The sequence below is a fragment of the Spermophilus citellus genome, assembly GCF_964194105.1.
Source record: "Spermophilus citellus genome assembly, chromosome: 12".
In the NCBI taxonomy this organism is placed as follows: Eukaryota; Metazoa; Chordata; class Mammalia; order Rodentia; family Sciuridae; genus Spermophilus; species Spermophilus citellus.
The window spans coordinates 123610692-123627858 of NC_138198.1; the positions used below are offsets into that span (position 1 = coordinate 123610692).

A 17167-nucleotide genomic window follows, 5' to 3' on the forward strand; every position below is an offset into this window, starting at 1 on the left:
TAGAATATAAGGTTATCTTCCATTTAAATTAAATATCTTCCATGTAGTTTTTATTATTTTTCCAAGTGATTTTTAACAAACACACGTGGTTTGAACATCTTTTTAAAAAGTTACATTTTGTAAAAGTAAAACATAAAGATATTCTACTTACCATTTGAATCTCTGCCTTCTGAAATTACAAAAGCAGAAGAGTTCAAATCAAACCTATACAGTCCTAGGTAAGAGTGTTTCACCATCTGATTCAAATGTTCATAAAAATGGCAGTGATATAAAAGAGCCTGAAGGGCAGGTTTTCCTATGAGTGACAGGCCAGAGTCCTCATCATGAACACAAGGGCCCTGTAGGAAGAGAGGGAGAAAAGAAGAGAAAGACACTAACTTTTCGCACAGTTTCTTCAAAAAGATCTACTGTCTCTGCTTGAAACAAATGGGTGCTACCAAATGCTACCACACCCTTTCCATGATCACTGCAGCCGAACCTAGAGGAAAGAGAGCATTTCCTAACACTGTAGTCTGCACTGCCTACGCCCCCTTCTGAAGACAGCAGGTTCATCTACTGTATCTCTTGACAAGCCACATCATTCAAAATGCGTCTCTGGAAAGCTTTACCCAGGTAATTACATACTTAAGCAACAAACACAATAAAAGTAGTACTTTTTAACTTACAGACAATAATAAAAAAATTATTAAAATATCCAAAATAATGCAGTCCAAATAATTATGTTCAAAAACATTTTTGTATCTATCAAACAAATAAGATAAAATTTAAAAATTCATCAATATCTATGTTAAAATCTGCTTGCCATATTACTTTCCACTGAATAAACCCACATGAGGAAAAAACACACAATGATGCACACACACACACACACACCCATGCACGTGCACGCGTACACACACGTATACACACCTGCCACCTGAAAAGAATCCACTGTTACACAATTTTATCTCTTTGAACTTTTGTTCCAATAGCTTTTGCACTGCTACTCACTAAATTTTCCTACAATATCCAGTGATAAAAATCAATCTTAGAGGATTGGTTTAAAGTTGACAATACCACCATCACTAGTTTAAAAATATTTCTATTTTCTGGAAAATGTTAAAGTTAAGATTTTTTTAAAATATACCCTGGGAGAAAGGGAAAAATAGAAATCTAAATGCCAACAAGAAGGAAAATATGGTCAAAACACACTCAAAGTTTACCCTTAACCATAAGACATATTTATATGTGTCTTCTCACACCTCTCCTAACAACAGGGGAGAGGGTATCAATACTATTCAGAAACATTGTAACTCACCAGTTATAGGCATAGCAACACTAACAATGTTAACAATTTCCTCTAACATTTCTTGTTGAAGTATTATCATTACAATTAACCTTCTCAATATTGAATACCTTTTATGATTATGGAGTTGTTATTGTTAACTGTAATAAATAAATTCATCACTGAGTTTATTCTCTACAAATAGAGCAATTTAAATGAGAAGTAAGACTAACAGCGCTTTGGTTATAGCTCAGTGGTAGAATGCTTGCCTGGCATGTACAAGAACTGGGTTCTATCCCCAGCACTGCAAAACGAAGAGAGAAAAGAAGTAACACTAATGAACAGTTAGCACATGATAGTGTTCATATAAATTTAGAGGTCTAGAAGAAGCAGATAAAGCAGGAGAATATATAGAGAGTCAGGAAACTCTCATTATTAACCAAGGCCTATGTTACCAAAAAAGTGTCCTCTCACACATTACCTTAATTTTCTAGGGTAAAGTATTCATCCACAACCTTACAGCCAACCTTGACATACATAGTTTCAAAATGTTCTACCCTTTAAGTGAGTTATTCTTAAATGTATAAAATATGTCACACAGAAGACATGCAATAGCTTCTTAAAATCACCAATTAGAACCTTCATTACAATAATTCAAGGAATGAATTAATAGCCAAGATGAGAATTACAGTCTAGCTAGGTTGGGCTAGGGGTGTATCTCACTGATAGAGCACTTAGTTAACAAGTTCAAGGCCCCGAGTTTAACCCCCAATGGGTGGGAGAGGGGACATAATAAAACTAACTCACCAGAGCTTAAGCACAACTACCTTAAAAAAAACTCAATAAACAAAATAAAATTTTTAAATAAAGTGGAACAAAAACTATATTTTTCTAAATACATTATATGATGACCAGAATAATTTTGAGTTGTTATACACACTACATAAAAGTATTCAAAATTTAGTTTTGTTGCTGGGCGCAGTGGCACACACCTATAATCCCAGCAACTAAGAAGGCTGAGGCAGAAGAATCATGAGTTCAAAGCCAGCCTCAGAAAAGCGAGGCACTAAGCACCTCAGTGAGATCCTATCTCTAAATAAAATACGAGAAGGGCTGGGGATGTAGCTCAGTGGTTAAGTACCCCTGAGTTCAATCCCCAATACGCCCCCACAAAAAAAATTTAGTTTGCAAAATAGTATATACATCATTGCATCCTGTACCAGTTACACCATAGCCCTAAATTCACAAAGGGTTAATCAAAATAGGTAAAGGAGTGCACCAACCACGTAAATCTTAAAAGCAGACAACACCTGAGTATTTGTAGCTCCTGAACAGCTCTTCCATCTGCTGAGGGAAGGCACGAGTTACAAAAACCCACTATCTTCTGAAACCCAACCTTTTTGTGTTGTAAGCATTTTCAAAATAAGTGAGAAGTACTACAGGAAATACACTATGAGAATTCTTGTTATTCACCAAACTGTAAAATTACCAGTGGAAATCTAATTACCCCAAATATATTTATCTCTCAATTAATAAATTTTAAAAATTCATTTTTCTCTTGTTCTTTCTTCCTAATATAAAAGAGAAAAAAAAAACAGATTGAGAAAACAAAGATAGGAAAAGAAGCCATAATAACAGATGTAAAATAAAATCTAAACTAATTCAGCTGTGTAAAAAAGAATTCACATCCCAGAAAGCAGTGCAAAAATGACTAAGAGAACGGTACAAGACAAGGAGAAAGAGAAAATCAGCTCAGGAGACCTAATATGGGATTCGTAAGATTTCCAGAAAGGGGGTAGTGGGGCATAAGAAAGGGGAAAATCATTTTTAAAGAAATATGAAAAAAATGTCAAAATGATATGGAAAACCTAAGACTTAAAATTAAGAAGCATAAATTACTGTCAAGAGAAATGAAAAAACAACACATAATCATAAAACTCTGGAATACCATGAAGAAAGAGAGGATGCCAAATAAAAGATTAGCCACAAAGAAGAAAAAAGAACTGTCCTGGAACTGACTTCTCGCCAACAGCACTGGACACCAGAAGACAGCGGGGAGACGTGCAGGAGCTGGGCCTCTCCACCTAGTGTCTGCTGACCAGCCACATCATCAATTCAGTACAGTTTAAAGGCATTTTTAATTCTGCAAGATTTCATACAGCTTAACTCTAACATGCTTGTTACTAGACAGCATGTATGATCATTTTGAGGAAAATTACTAAGAAAAGGGGCTCTAAATGAAGGGAAAAGATGATTAAGAGTTAAGTAAAACCTGAGATATGATAGGGACTCACAATGCAAGAAAAAATAACAGAAATTCCAAGGGAAAGAAAATCTCCTAAATTAATTTTTAAAATCACACACACACTATTTGTATATATGTACATATTACATGTTTATGAATACCAGGGGATTTTCCTCTGAGTATTACATGGGTCAGTCCTGGAAGCAGAGATAAAGAAATGTGACTACAAATGACTAAATGGCTCTGCAATGAATTACTGATCTTCAGTTTTTAGAATCAACTGACACAAATTCAGGAAAGATGCAAACATAATCAGTCTTCATTAAGCAAAAGTAAAAAAAAAAAAAACTAGCAAAGATTAGCATTAGAAGTCAGAAAGGAGACCAACGAACAGATAACAACCTAGCCACATGTACAATATGGGGGCCAAGAGACAGGAGGCATGGCTGACTGTGGAAATCAGAAAGTGCACTGGTCCACTTTCAGCATACAGTATTTAGCCTTAAATATAAAACTACTTGGGATGTAAGAGAGGCAGCTGGAGGGGACAATAAAAGCAGTTAATACCAGAGTGTGAACTGGTCAATTCATAGCCCCTTGATTAACAGGAGGTAGGGGGATGACAGTTTGATCTATAAAAAGAAATCAAAGCCCTAAGAGCAAATATCTCATTTTACGATGGGGCTCGGAGAGTCTAGCACACCTTTATGTACTAGAAAGTAGGAAATACTAAAAACTGGCGAAAAAGACATGCCAAAAGAATTCAAGAGTCTATCCAGAGACTCTCCCTCCATAAACTAGAACCATCTGATCATCCAAACATGGACAGAAATAGATCATAATGAATGAAACAAACTGAGTGCCCTTGAGTTTACACTGCTCAAATGAGTGAAGGAAGTAATAGGTCAGGAAGAAAGGGAATTAATTCTTCCTTACAGTAGAACATAATAAATGCAGAAAGGTATAATACAATTAGAAAAACATTTGGCAACCATTATGTCATAATTGCCTTGGACAAGAATTTTGAATGAAAGCTGTAACTAGTTAAAGTTTAGAAACATATTTACAGTCTCAAAGTACCTTCTTAAAAAAAAGGAGGAAAAAAATGAAGAAAACAGACTTTATCTTAACCATGAAATCAATTTAACATTACCAATAATGGAAAAAAGATATCTCTCCTGATATGATGCACTGAGAAGTATATATCACTTCTGTGGTTTTTCTGCCAAAAATGCATAACCTAAATCTAATCATTCGAAAACAGACAAATCTAATTATAGGATATTATAGGTATTACAAAAACTAAATGGTATGTACTCTTTAAAAATGCTAAGATTATAAATATTGATGATCTAGACAAGATTCCAGATGAAGTATTCTGTCTATGATTCTCCAGTAGTTTAGAAAAAAGATAGGTAGATAAAGTTAAAGCAAATGTGATAAAATAACATTTGGGGGATCTGGGTGAAAAGTATATGAAAATTGTACTGTTTCTGCAACTTTTCTATAAACATAATTTTTTCACAATAAAGATTTTTTTTAAATAAAGCAAATCTGCCAATTCAAAGTCTTAATTACAAATTGTGGAAAGAAACAAAAGCAGGAACAAATGCATTTATTTGAACCAATAACCCATTGTAACTTAAGTGCCTAAAATTAATTTCAAATTTAAATGTGAAATTAAAGAATTCAATAGTCTATCCAGAGACTCTCCCTCCATAAACTAGAACAATCTGATCATCCAAACATGGACAGAAATAGATCATAATGAATGAAACAAACTGAGTGCCCTTGAGTTTACACTGCTGTAAATGAGTGAAGGAAGTAATAGGCCGGGAAGAAAGGGAATTATTTTCAATTGGAAAAAAAAAACTTTTAATATCACAAAAATTATGCATAAGCTGCCAATAATTAATATTACTTATGTAAAAAACTATATAATGTTTCCTAGATATGTGTCTATCCTCCCTCCCTTGCAGGTCACAGACCTCAGAGCACTAAATCTGATAATCTGTGAATCCCCAACATTTAGGCATTTGACAAATATTTATAGATATAAACTCAAACAAACTGCACAGACCAACAGATTTATTACAATAGACTCCAAAGCTGGTTGTTAAAATTGTGGGGATTTGTAACGTTGCTCTTCAAATTAAACCCAGCAACAGAACCATTCAGATTCAGGAGTACTAACTCCCAGTCAGACTGTGGGAAACTAGTTTACTAGTTTACAGAATACCAGATAGCTGGGAGCCACAATTCAGTTCCGCATCACTTGTAAGCTGACCCTGTTTTCTCACCTTCAGAAAGAGAAATTCAGCCTTGAAGAGGCCGAGTTTGACCCAAGAACCAGCCCAGTATTTACAAACACCCTTCTTAAAAAGCAGTGCCCTGAGTGTGAGAGAGCTGTAATGCACCAGGGACTGATGGACCTAGAATCAGGATCTCACACCCTGCAGGAGCCCGGTGTGTGGGCCCACTGTGTGCTGAGGGAAGCTGTGCTGAAAATAAGCTCTTCATCTGCTCCTCCTCTTGTGACTACTCTGCCTCTAGTATGTCTCTATTTCCATGGAAAACTATACTACAAAACTAAGATTCTATTCATGACTTTACTTACTTAAGACCAATAAGGTAAGTTGAATGCTTCACATACTTTGATAAATCAACAAAGACTAACGGAACAACTATCGTCTTCTCCATGGTGGGAGCTGAGAGAAACATTTTCTTAAATATAAAAATTAAGCCAGGTGTGGTGGTGCACACTTGCAACCCCAGCTACTTGAGAGGCTGAGGAAGGAGATTTTCAAGTTTGAGGCCAGACTGGGCAACTTAGTGAGACTCAGTCTCAAAACAAAATTTAAATAGAGCTTCTATCTAGCAGCTTAGTAGTAGAACACTCATCTAACAAGTGCAAGGCCCTGAGCTCAATCCCGGGTGTGAGACAGACAGACAGACAGACAGACAGACAGACACACACACACACACACACACACACACACACCACATAAACTATGGACCTAATGTTCAGAAACATTCTACTTAAGAAGATTAAAGTAAATGGTCAGAAATAAGGAAAGAGAATAAAGCTAATATTTGGAAAAGAAACTAATTCAATGGCAAAAACATTAATCGCTAGTGTCTTCCTGAGAGGAAGATTAAAATGGATGAGAGAGGTTAGGAAAATTATTTAAAAAAAAAAAAACTTTTTAAAATTAAAAAACAAAGTCAGGCATAGGGGTACACACCTGTAATCCCAGTGACTCAGGTGGCTGAGGCATGAGGATCACAGATTTGAAGCCAGCGTCAGCAAGTTAGCAAGACCCTGTCTCAAAACAGAATTTTTTTTTTAAAGGCTGGCAATGTGGCTCAGTGGTTAAGTGCCCCTGGATTCAATCCCTGGTACCAAAAAAAAATTGTTGTATTTAATCTTTACTTTTTTCCAGAAGATTTAAGCCCCATTACAGGAAAAGGTCAATTTTAGCAATAATGGTAGACGTGGAGCAGTGGAGCAAGGCTGAAAGAAAAAAGAAAGTGGGTGATTTGAAAAAAAAAAAGTGAAAACAGAAATAAAGCTTAAAAAAAGTATATACCAGAAAGAGCTATATTTGAGGGTTCTAAACTTTCCAGCATCTAACAATAAAAGGCAAACCCAAATGATTCATAATGATATGTGTCTTATTATTACTCAGAAGCATTACAATTCCAGACATTGACGTGAAATAGGAGTTCATGCTGGCAGGGCGCAGGGTTGGGTGGTGCTCAAGCCGAGGCTGCCCCAGAAGGCCAAGTCATCAATTTAGACTGCAAGCATCTCAACAAATTACACAGCAGAACAAGTTTTATTTGTTAAAAATCAAACAGCTACCTCAAACAAAATAAATCCTTCACATGGCTCCTCCACATGCTACTTCATGCTGTGTTCTCCGAGATAATGAGGAAGGTACACCAATAAAACAATTCTTTGAATAAGTTATTATTCATAATTTTACCAGTGACTTCTAATTTTAGCATACTGGATGGCCACATAGCTCCTTCTCTCTGACTCTAAAAACTTGGAAAGGTTATAAATTCTCTGAGATTACACAACTCCATCATATATATTTCAAGACTATTTTTCCCCTTTTTGAAAGCAACTATTTCTTTCCACTTGGGATTTTAAGCACACCACTACATTTTTTGATATTAGGGACTAGTATTAGATTACCAACTATTTACAGGGCTTAGTGAGAACACATAAAATAAAAAGATAATAAAAACAGAGTTTTAAAAGACAGAGAAAATCTGAGTTCATTTTAAAAAGCACATAAGACTGTCTTTATTTTTCTAATTTTGCTTAAGACTAGCAAAATTTCCTGAAGTTCCAGTTGGCATGGGACTAGCTCTCAAACTTTTTAGATTTTAGTCAATTTGGTCAAGGCAAAGGACTCTACAGCTTGCTTAAGTTCCATTTTCAATTTTTTTTTTTTTTTGCATTTATTGATCCCCTTCATTCTTTTTTTAATTTTTAGTTTTTTTAATTTATTTTTGCATTACAATTCTTAATATACCATTTTTATCACATCTCTGATAAGGTATGTTGACACCAAATGCACATCTTCATACATGTATTTTGTATAATGATGAGGGTCTCCTTTCACCATCCATGCTATTCCCCTTCTCCCTCCCTTTCCCTCCCACCCCTATTCCCAATCTAGAGGTAATCTTTCTCCCTTGCTCTTCCTCCCAACCCCATTTTGAGTCACTTCCCTTATATCAGAGAAGAAATTCGGCATTTGTTTTTTTGAGATTGGCTAACTTCACTTAGCATAATCTTCTCTAATGCCATCCATTTCCCTGCAAATGCCAAGATCTTATTCTTTTTTATTGCTAAGTAATATTCCATTGTGTATAAATGCCACATTTTTTTTTATCCATTCATCCACTGAAGGACATCTAGGTTGGCTCCACAGTTTAGCTATTGTGAATTGTGGTGGCTATGTCCCTGTAATATGCTGTTTTTAGGTCCTTTGGGTATAGTACAAGAAGAGGAATAGCTGGATCAAATGGTGGTTCCATTCCCAGTTTTCCAAGGAATCTCCATACTGCTTTCCAAATTGGCTACACCAATTTGCAGTCCTACCAGCAGTATATGAGTGTGCCTTTTTCCCCACATCCTTGCCAGGACTTGTTGTCTGTCTTCATCATGGCTGCCACTCTTACTGGAGTGAGATGGTATCTTAGAGTAGTTTTAATTTACATTTCTCTGATTGCTAGAGATGATGAGCGTTTTTTCCTGTATTTGTTGATTGATTATATATCCTCCTCTGAGAAGTGTCTGTTCAGGTCCTTGGCCCATTTATTGATTGGATTATTTGCTTTTTTTTTAGGTGCTTATCTTGTTGACCTCTTTATATACCCTGGAGGTTAGAGCTCTATCTGATGTGTGAGGGGTAAAAATTTGTTCCCAGGATGTAGGCTCCCTATTCACCTCACATATTATTTCTTTTGCTGAGAAAAAACTTTTTAGCTTGAATCCATCCCAGTTGTTGATTCTTGGTTTTAATTTTTGTGCTATAGGCGTCTTATTAAGGAAGTAGGGGCCTAGCCCCACGTGATGGAGATTAGGGCCTATTTTTTCTGCTATTAGACACAGAGTCTCTGGTTTAATCCCTAGCGCCTTGATCCATTTGAGTTAACTTTTGTGCATGGTGAGAAAAAGGAATTCAATTTCATTTTGTTGTATATGGATTTCCAGTTTTCCCAACACCATTTGTTGAAGATGCTATCCTTTCTCCAGTGCATGCTTTTGGCACTTTTGTCTAATATAAGGTAGTTGTAATTTTGTGGGTTGGTCTCTGTGTCCTCTATTCTGTACCATTGGTCTATCAGCCTGTTTTGGTGCCAGTACCATGCTGTTTTTGTTACTATTGCTCTGTATTATAGTTTAAGGTCTGGTATCACTATACCACCTGTTTCACTCTTCCTGCTTAGAATTGCTTTAGCTATTCTGGGTCTCTTATTTTTCCACATGAATTTCTGATTGCTTTTCAAATTTTTATAAGAAAATGATGGCAAATCCAATGAAATGCAGCAAATGTGTCTTCAGTGACAAATAGAAACTATCATTTATCTTGTAATAGAAAACTATGAATTTCTACACGTGACTCTAATATAACCCAGAAATCTTAACTGCTCTTACTAGATTATACATATTTCAAGAATATAAATTCACTGCCAGTACATCACCAAGCTTACAATATACAATTGTCACTAGTTTAATGATGAAAGTAGAGATGATTTGGAATTGGGTCAAAAAAGAATAAAATTTTGAAATGCAGACACCTAAACTACTACACTGTATATTCCTTTCACTGTCTCTTATGGTTTTATGACAACACAGACTGTGAAGAGCAACCGTTGTCAGAAGGCAATGTTAAGCAAATTATGGCACCAGTGGAAAGGTGGCCTGGGATGTAGAGCTGGCAGAGTGAACGGGTGGCTAAGACCAGAGGTAAACTTCCTTGGAGTTAAATGCAATCTGCCCTGATGGCCACCTCAGTTATGCTTTAGTCCTAGCCAAGCTCTGTCCTGCAGCTCAGTTTGATTCAGTAACCTCTGTAAGCATAGGTTCTAATGAAAATATAAAAAGAAACCTTAGATTTGTACAGTACCCTGAGGAGTACTGAATAACACTATGATAAATAACACACTGACAGGATGAAGATATGTGGGCAGTTAAGGATAAGAACCAAGGGCTATGGCTCAGGGGTGGCGCACACTTGCCCGGCATGTGTGAGGCACTGGGTTCAAATATCAGCACTGCATATAAATGAATAAAATAAAGGTCTATCAACAACTAAATAAATATATTTTTTTAATAAAAGGATAAGGACCACATCTTACCACCACAATGAGAGTACTCTGAATTATCTACAAATCACAGGCTATAAAGAAACAGGCAACTATTTATGACTTGATATTCAGAACATAAAATATAAAAATCAATCTAGTATTATCAAAAAAAAAGATTAATTATAATCCCAACTGTGTGCTAGTTTGGAAAAAAATGTTAACATCAATATATACTGAACTATAAATAAATTTATTTATTATTGTTAAATTTGAGAAGCAAAATAGTAAATGGGTAAGAAGAGACAAGCCTGTACTCAAAGCAGCAAAGGTGTACCAGTGCCTAGCTTTGTGACTTTAGGCAAGCCACATAAACCCTCTGTGCTAAAGCTTCTAAGCCAGTAAAATGAGGATAATAGTTTGTCCAATGTTAATATATACATATATTATATGTTTCTAGAAGAGTGCCTAGTATATATCTTATAGCTATTATTTTTCGAATTATTCTTAACACTATGGAGAATTTTTAAATATGATCAAGTATAAGGAAATTTCTACATTCTAATTTAAGAGATCCTTGCTATATTATATCCATTTCACTAGTACTGGAACATTGTATCCTCAGAAGATTGGTTCTTGCATTCCCATGGACACCACACTCTGCAGATGCTCAAGTTCCTTACAGAAAATAGCACAGTATTTGCATAACAAAATGTACATACTGTCATATGCTTTAAATTGTCTCTAGTTTATTTATAATATCTAATACAATACAAATGTTCTGTAAATAGGTGTTACAATGTATTGTTTAGGAAATAATAAGAAAATAATTCTGTACCTGTTCAGTCCAGCTATAATTTTTTTTTCAAATATTTTCAATCCCTGGATGGTTGATTCCATGAATGCATAATCCAGAGGTATAAGGGGCCAACTACTCACATAGGCTGCAAATTTATCACTAATTAATCTTGAACATCTACTAGTTTGGTAACTGTCTAAAATCACCTACCTGCCAAGTATAATCCTTTATAGTTTCCATAGGCATAGGAATTACAAGGAGATTCTGAAGAATAAATGCAGCCTGAAAACATAAAAAAAAAAAAAAGTCAATACTGCCATCTTGTTGTCATCTTTGAAATTATCTAACATACTGTAATTTAATAACAAAAGATGTATTTCTGGTCCACTGAACATACACAGGGGTCCTCACAAGAATTACTAAGCTTTATTTATTAAACAATGACTTTGTTAGGTGATGACCAAACACTGTACAAAATTATTTCATCAGGAAATATATTTTTTTTCCACTTTGGAATTCAATTCTACGCAGCAAAAAAAAAAAAAAAAAAAAAAAAATGATTGGTATAAAATAAACTATTTTGGCAGCATTTAAGAAATGAACATCCAGGCCTCCACTCCCCATCCCACCTCGTCCCCCTTTCAACTCATGCACTCTCCTCTCAATTAAAACCTGCTAACTAGAAATATAAACCACAAATGTCCAAGTCAACCTATTAAGACCTAAAGATGATCAAATGAAATAATCATATTAAACACTGATTGTTGTGTGTATGGTAGGGCAGGTGTGAGGAATCAAACCCAGAGCCTCATGCACGCTAGGCAAGCACTTTACCACTGAGCTACACCCCCAATTCTTAGAGTGTGTACTTAATGAAAGACTCTGATACAATCATACTGGAATATCAGTGAAATTCTAACCGTGACATTTCCAACCATCTTCATTGGAAGTCAATAAAAAGTACTAAAGTTAATAAATCAAACAAAGGCATTACCATTTAAAAGTAAGCATTACCATTTAAAAGTATGAAAGCAATTAACAAGAAAACCAATCTTCTGAATTTGGAAGTGGGCACTGGCTAACAGTAGACTCAAGAGCTACTATTGTTTTCATAAGCCTCTAAGAACTATTTGATTATTGTTTTGAAACTATCTGTATTAATCATCACTTTGATAGAAGCAGCAATAAAAAGAAAACCACAAATTAAACTTGGGTTTAATTTTCCTCTTATGTTACATGACATACTATAAAAAGCTGTCATGTCAACAGCCCTTCATTATGATTAAGGCTTTATAAACATTAGAGACCCATATATGCTGAGGTAAAAGTAAATTTATTTTCTGTGAACTACTTTTCAAGTATTATAAAGCAGAAGAGTTCACATTAAAATACACTGTATTCTGCTTTGATCTTATCAGAATAAAGAACTCCAATTTTACTATAAATTAATAATATCCTTTTTATTCTTCATTGTCATTTCATTTGGGTTTTCATTAGACTACATAAAGGTCTACAGGCCATTCACCCTGCTGAACAGTGAGTTGAGTATGCTTTATAGATAATATTGCAATGGGTTTCTAAGGGAAAAAGACAGACATACCTCACGGCGCACCATACTACACTCTGACTGGTCTAGAAGAATATTCACCACAGTTCCCCAGAGCCCACCAGAAATGTTTTGACAACTGTTTGTCAAGGCCACACAGCCAGCTTCAAAAGTAGTCAGTGCTGATCCTAATCCCAGGGAAGTGAATCTCACCTGTCAAAGAGAAATTTGTCAAATCCACGTATCCTATCTATTTCCTAGCATAAGTTAATTTTCGGGCATATAAAATATCATATTTTATAAATACAACACTAGCTTTCCAAAACTAAACTATAAAGGTCACTTAGTGTCCAACATGTTTATGAAGAAATAAAAATCCTATATCACTACTGAAGAAAGCAATAATTTAGAAAAAGAAGTTCAGTATCAGCAAAGGACACACAAAGTTAAAGCCAGGTATAAATAAGCAGCATAAACTTATATTTTTGTAGCCCTTTTCAAGGGAAAGCATAGTATAATTACACATCTTTCATGAGCTCAATCTCTATTCATTCCTCCTTCCTAAAAAGGGTACCTATTAATTTGTTCTACCTTTCTTAATTTTTTAGTGTTTCTTCCAAATAAATGGTTTTAACTTTCTTGAAAGTTCTTTTTTCAAAAAACAAAAATTGACTGATTTACATAGTTTAGAAGGTATTTATTATTTTCCCAAAATTATTTTAAAAGTATTTCAAATAAAATTGAAGTGGTGTATGTTCTTGCCATTGTACTATTCAAGTCACACATTTTGGTGAATTTCTGAATTCTGACCCAAAAATATATTTCCTATGATTGCTACAGGATAAAAAAAAAAAAAAAAAAAAAAAAGGTACTCATAAAATAGTCAAGGAATAAGTCCAAGTTTTAAGTGCCTAAAATATGTAACTTTAAAGTTACATCAAATAATATTTCTAAAAACCAAAGGCCTTAATTATAATAGGATGTATTCATTTCTTCCTCAAAAATGAATGAACAGATGACTCAAACTAGGAAGTTACTAACAATATACAATTTTGTATTATATGATGCAATTCCGTTATGTGGCACTTAAATATTACTAGGATTCATAACTTAGAATTTCCAGTTGTCCTTCTAAAATTGTTTGAAATTGCCTTGGCTTTTCCAACAATTTTCCACTGTTATTTCTAAAAATGACCGATTAGACTATCTTTTATTTATTTTTTTTTTAGAGAGAATTTTTTAATATTTATTTTTTAGTTCTCGGCGGACACAACATCTTTGTTGGTATGTGGTGCTGAGGATCGAACCCGGGCCGCACACATGCCAGGCAAGCGCGCTACCGCTTGAGCCACATCCCCAGCCCCTATCTTTTATTTTTTTATTTTCTTTTTTTTTAATTAATCAATTAATTTTTATTGATTTTATTTTTTTAAATACATGACAGCGGAATGCATTACAATTCTTATTACACATACAGAGCACATTTTTTTCTCTTATTTTTTTTTTTTTTGCATTACAATTCTTAATACCTTTATACCACAATTTATCATATCTCTGATTGTATATAAGGTATGTTGACACCAAATTCATATCTTCATTCATGTATTTTGTATAATGATGAGGGTTTCTGTACTCCAATGAATATGATTAAAAAGAGTATCCTATGCACTGAACTGTCATCTCTGAAAATTCACACACTGAAACTCTACTACCTAACATGATCATCTGGAGGCAGAGCTCCTAGGAGGTAAGTAAGATGAAGTGAGGGTTTTTAAGAGGGGCATACCACTAAACCAGCCTTGGGACTCTAGGAAGAAAGGGAAATCTCTTTCTCCACATACACGCTGTGTGCTGTGAGAACACACTGAGAAAGCGGTCTTCTGTAAACCAGGAAGAGGGCCCTCACCAGAAACCAACCACGTGGTATCCTGACCTTAAACTTGTGGCCTCCAGCATTATGAGAAAACAAGTTTCTGCTGTTTTAGCCACCTATTCTATGGTATTTTATTAAGGCAGCCCAAGCTTATTAACACAGTCTTGTACCAAAAAGTAGGGCTGTGCACCTGTAGCAAATAGCTAAGCATATGAAAGTGACTTTGGAACTGGGTAATGCGTTAAAGACCAGAAGAATTTTGAGATGCAGCCAGGAATATGAACATGAGAGGTGATTCTGGAACAATCTCAAGACAGGAATGTAGAACACATTACTGAAAACATGTTAATGAACGAACGGTGATCCTCATTATCAAGTGGGTTGAGTAAGTGCCCCGTGAAGGCTCGTATGTCAAAGGTTTGGTCCCCAGCCCATGGTGCAGTGAGGTGGTGGAAGCTTTAAGAGGTGGGGTACAGTTGAGAGTCATGCAGTCATACTGCAGGGCGCCCGTGAAGGGGACACTGGGATCCTGCCCCTTCCTCCTTTTCTCTGTCTGCTTCCCGGCTGCCATGAGATGAGCAGTTCTGCGCCAGCAGGCATTCTCTGCTACCTGTTCTGTCTGCCCACAGGCCTGAGAGCAATGGTTCTGAGTGCTGATGAACTGAGACATTTAAACCTATGAGGCAAAACAAACCATTCCTCTTTTAAAGCTGTTTATCTCAGATATTTGTTACAGTAATGGAAAGCTGGCTAATACAAGTAACAAAGAAACTGTTTCAAATAAGACTGAGGTGGTACAGTAGGCTTGCCATAGTACCACTCTGTTCAGGTCACATGTTGGTGTATTTCTGAATGCTTACCCAAAAATATTTTTTTAATGACAGCTAGAGTTGCAAAGCTCAACTGTATTCATGCCCTAGTGTGTTGTGGAATGTAGAACTTATGGACAATTAATTGTTATTTACGTGATACAATTTCTAAAAAGTGGCTAGGTTCCTCCTGACTGCTTGTAGAAAAATCTGAAAGAAAAGAGATAATTTGAAGAAGGAATTAAGAACAGATAAGCAAAAATGGACATGAACAAGAATTTAGAAAATTCTCAGCCTATCCACGGAAAAAAATGAGAAAACTTCTTCTAAACAGAACACGGCGGATGTGGCTGACCAACCATTTCATAAAGAAAACATTACGGTGATTTCGTCAGTCATCTCACAGGAAGCCAGGAATATAGATGGCACTGTATGAGCAGATACTGCCAATGTGAACTCCAGGGAACAAAGAAAGTGGGACAGATTGATGGAGGCTACTGTACATAAGAGTCTATTGGTAAATGTGTGCTATTCTTCAAGGAAAGAGAAAATGTCAAAGGTGACTCAGAGATCATAAGGTCTGCTACTCCCACCACAGGCCAAGAGCACAATGCTATGTTCTCCTTGGTTTCAAAGAGTAGGCCTACTTCTCTGGTGTCAGTGGGCCAGGATGACCTGGCCCAGAGCCCCCGGGACTGTGGTGCTACTCTCAAGCACAACAGCATGGATGGGCCCTTACAGAAAGATGAAAGGGTGGGATCACCCAGGAGTTGTGGGGGAGTGGAGAGGCTGTCCCAGCAGCAGGGCTGTAAAGGCAGTATCAGCCTAAGGGCTTGAGCTTGGAGTTGTCTTGCCAGGTTTTGAACTTTCCTAAAACCATCACTCCTTCCTTCTTTTCTTATTTCTTCCATTGGACAGGGAATATTTATTCTACAACTAGTCTATCATCAAAGTTTAGAAGCACTACCTTATATAGTTTCACAAATTCATATCTGGAGAAGAATTTTTCCAAAGGATGAATTAGCTCTGAAGTTTCATCTGGACTTTATATAATTGACGCTGAAATGAGTTAAGATGTTGGGAGTTGTTGATAATGGAAATACTCTTGGCAAGGAAGAAGGTCATTAATTGGGGGGGGCAAAACTATAATGAATTGTCTCTCTCCAAAACTCCTATGTTGAAGCCTTAATCCCCATGTGACTATGGCTGGAACTAGGGCAAGGTTAAATGAGATCATGGGGTGAGACCCTACTCCAACAGGATTGGTGTTTTTAAAAGAGACAGAAAAGAGTCTCCCTGCATGTATGCATCAAGGAAAGGACATGTCAACAGGCTGCAAAAGATGGTTCTCTAGAAAACAAACAAACAAAAAAAAGACAGTAATATTTGGAGCTTGGATTTCCAGCCTCTGGAACTATGAGAAAATAAATTTTTATTATTTAAGTCACCCAATCCATAGTATTTTATAATGGCAGCTGGGAGCTAATACAGGGCTAAATAAACCATAAAACTTGGTAACTCTAACAATACCATAATATGAATAAGCATAAACATGTATGTTTTATTTTCAATTATTTTTAATCTAAACATGATAGGCTTGGTTCTCTTTTATACTGACCTCTGGGTCCCGATCAACCCATAATGGAATCAACCAAGCCAATCCTTGTTGAGTAGGAGTCTGTTCTTCACTGAGACTACCCAAAGGTAAAAACCAAAGTGAAACCCACTCCTAGAATGAAAGAAAGGAAAACAGAATTACTTTAGGTAAGTTTAGGAAGTTTAAAATAATTCTAAATCTTTAGA

General features: G+C 35.8%; 1 protein-coding gene across 1 annotated transcript in view; it reads right to left on the reverse strand.

Annotated features, from left to right (window-relative positions):
• The window catches only part of RTTN (rotatin), a 157447-nt gene that overhangs the window by 59606 nt on the left and 80674 nt on the right, over positions 1-17167 (reverse strand). Inside the window, exons 30-33 of the mRNA XM_081263672.1 lie at positions 16983-17093; positions 12737-12895; positions 11347-11418; positions 152-338 (exon numbers count right to left, since the gene is read on the reverse strand). Coding sequence (XP_081119798.1) covers positions 152-338; positions 11347-11418; positions 12737-12895; positions 16983-17093 — 529 coding nt within the window. The remainder of the gene's footprint in view (positions 1-151; positions 339-11346; positions 11419-12736; positions 12896-16982; positions 17094-17167) is intronic.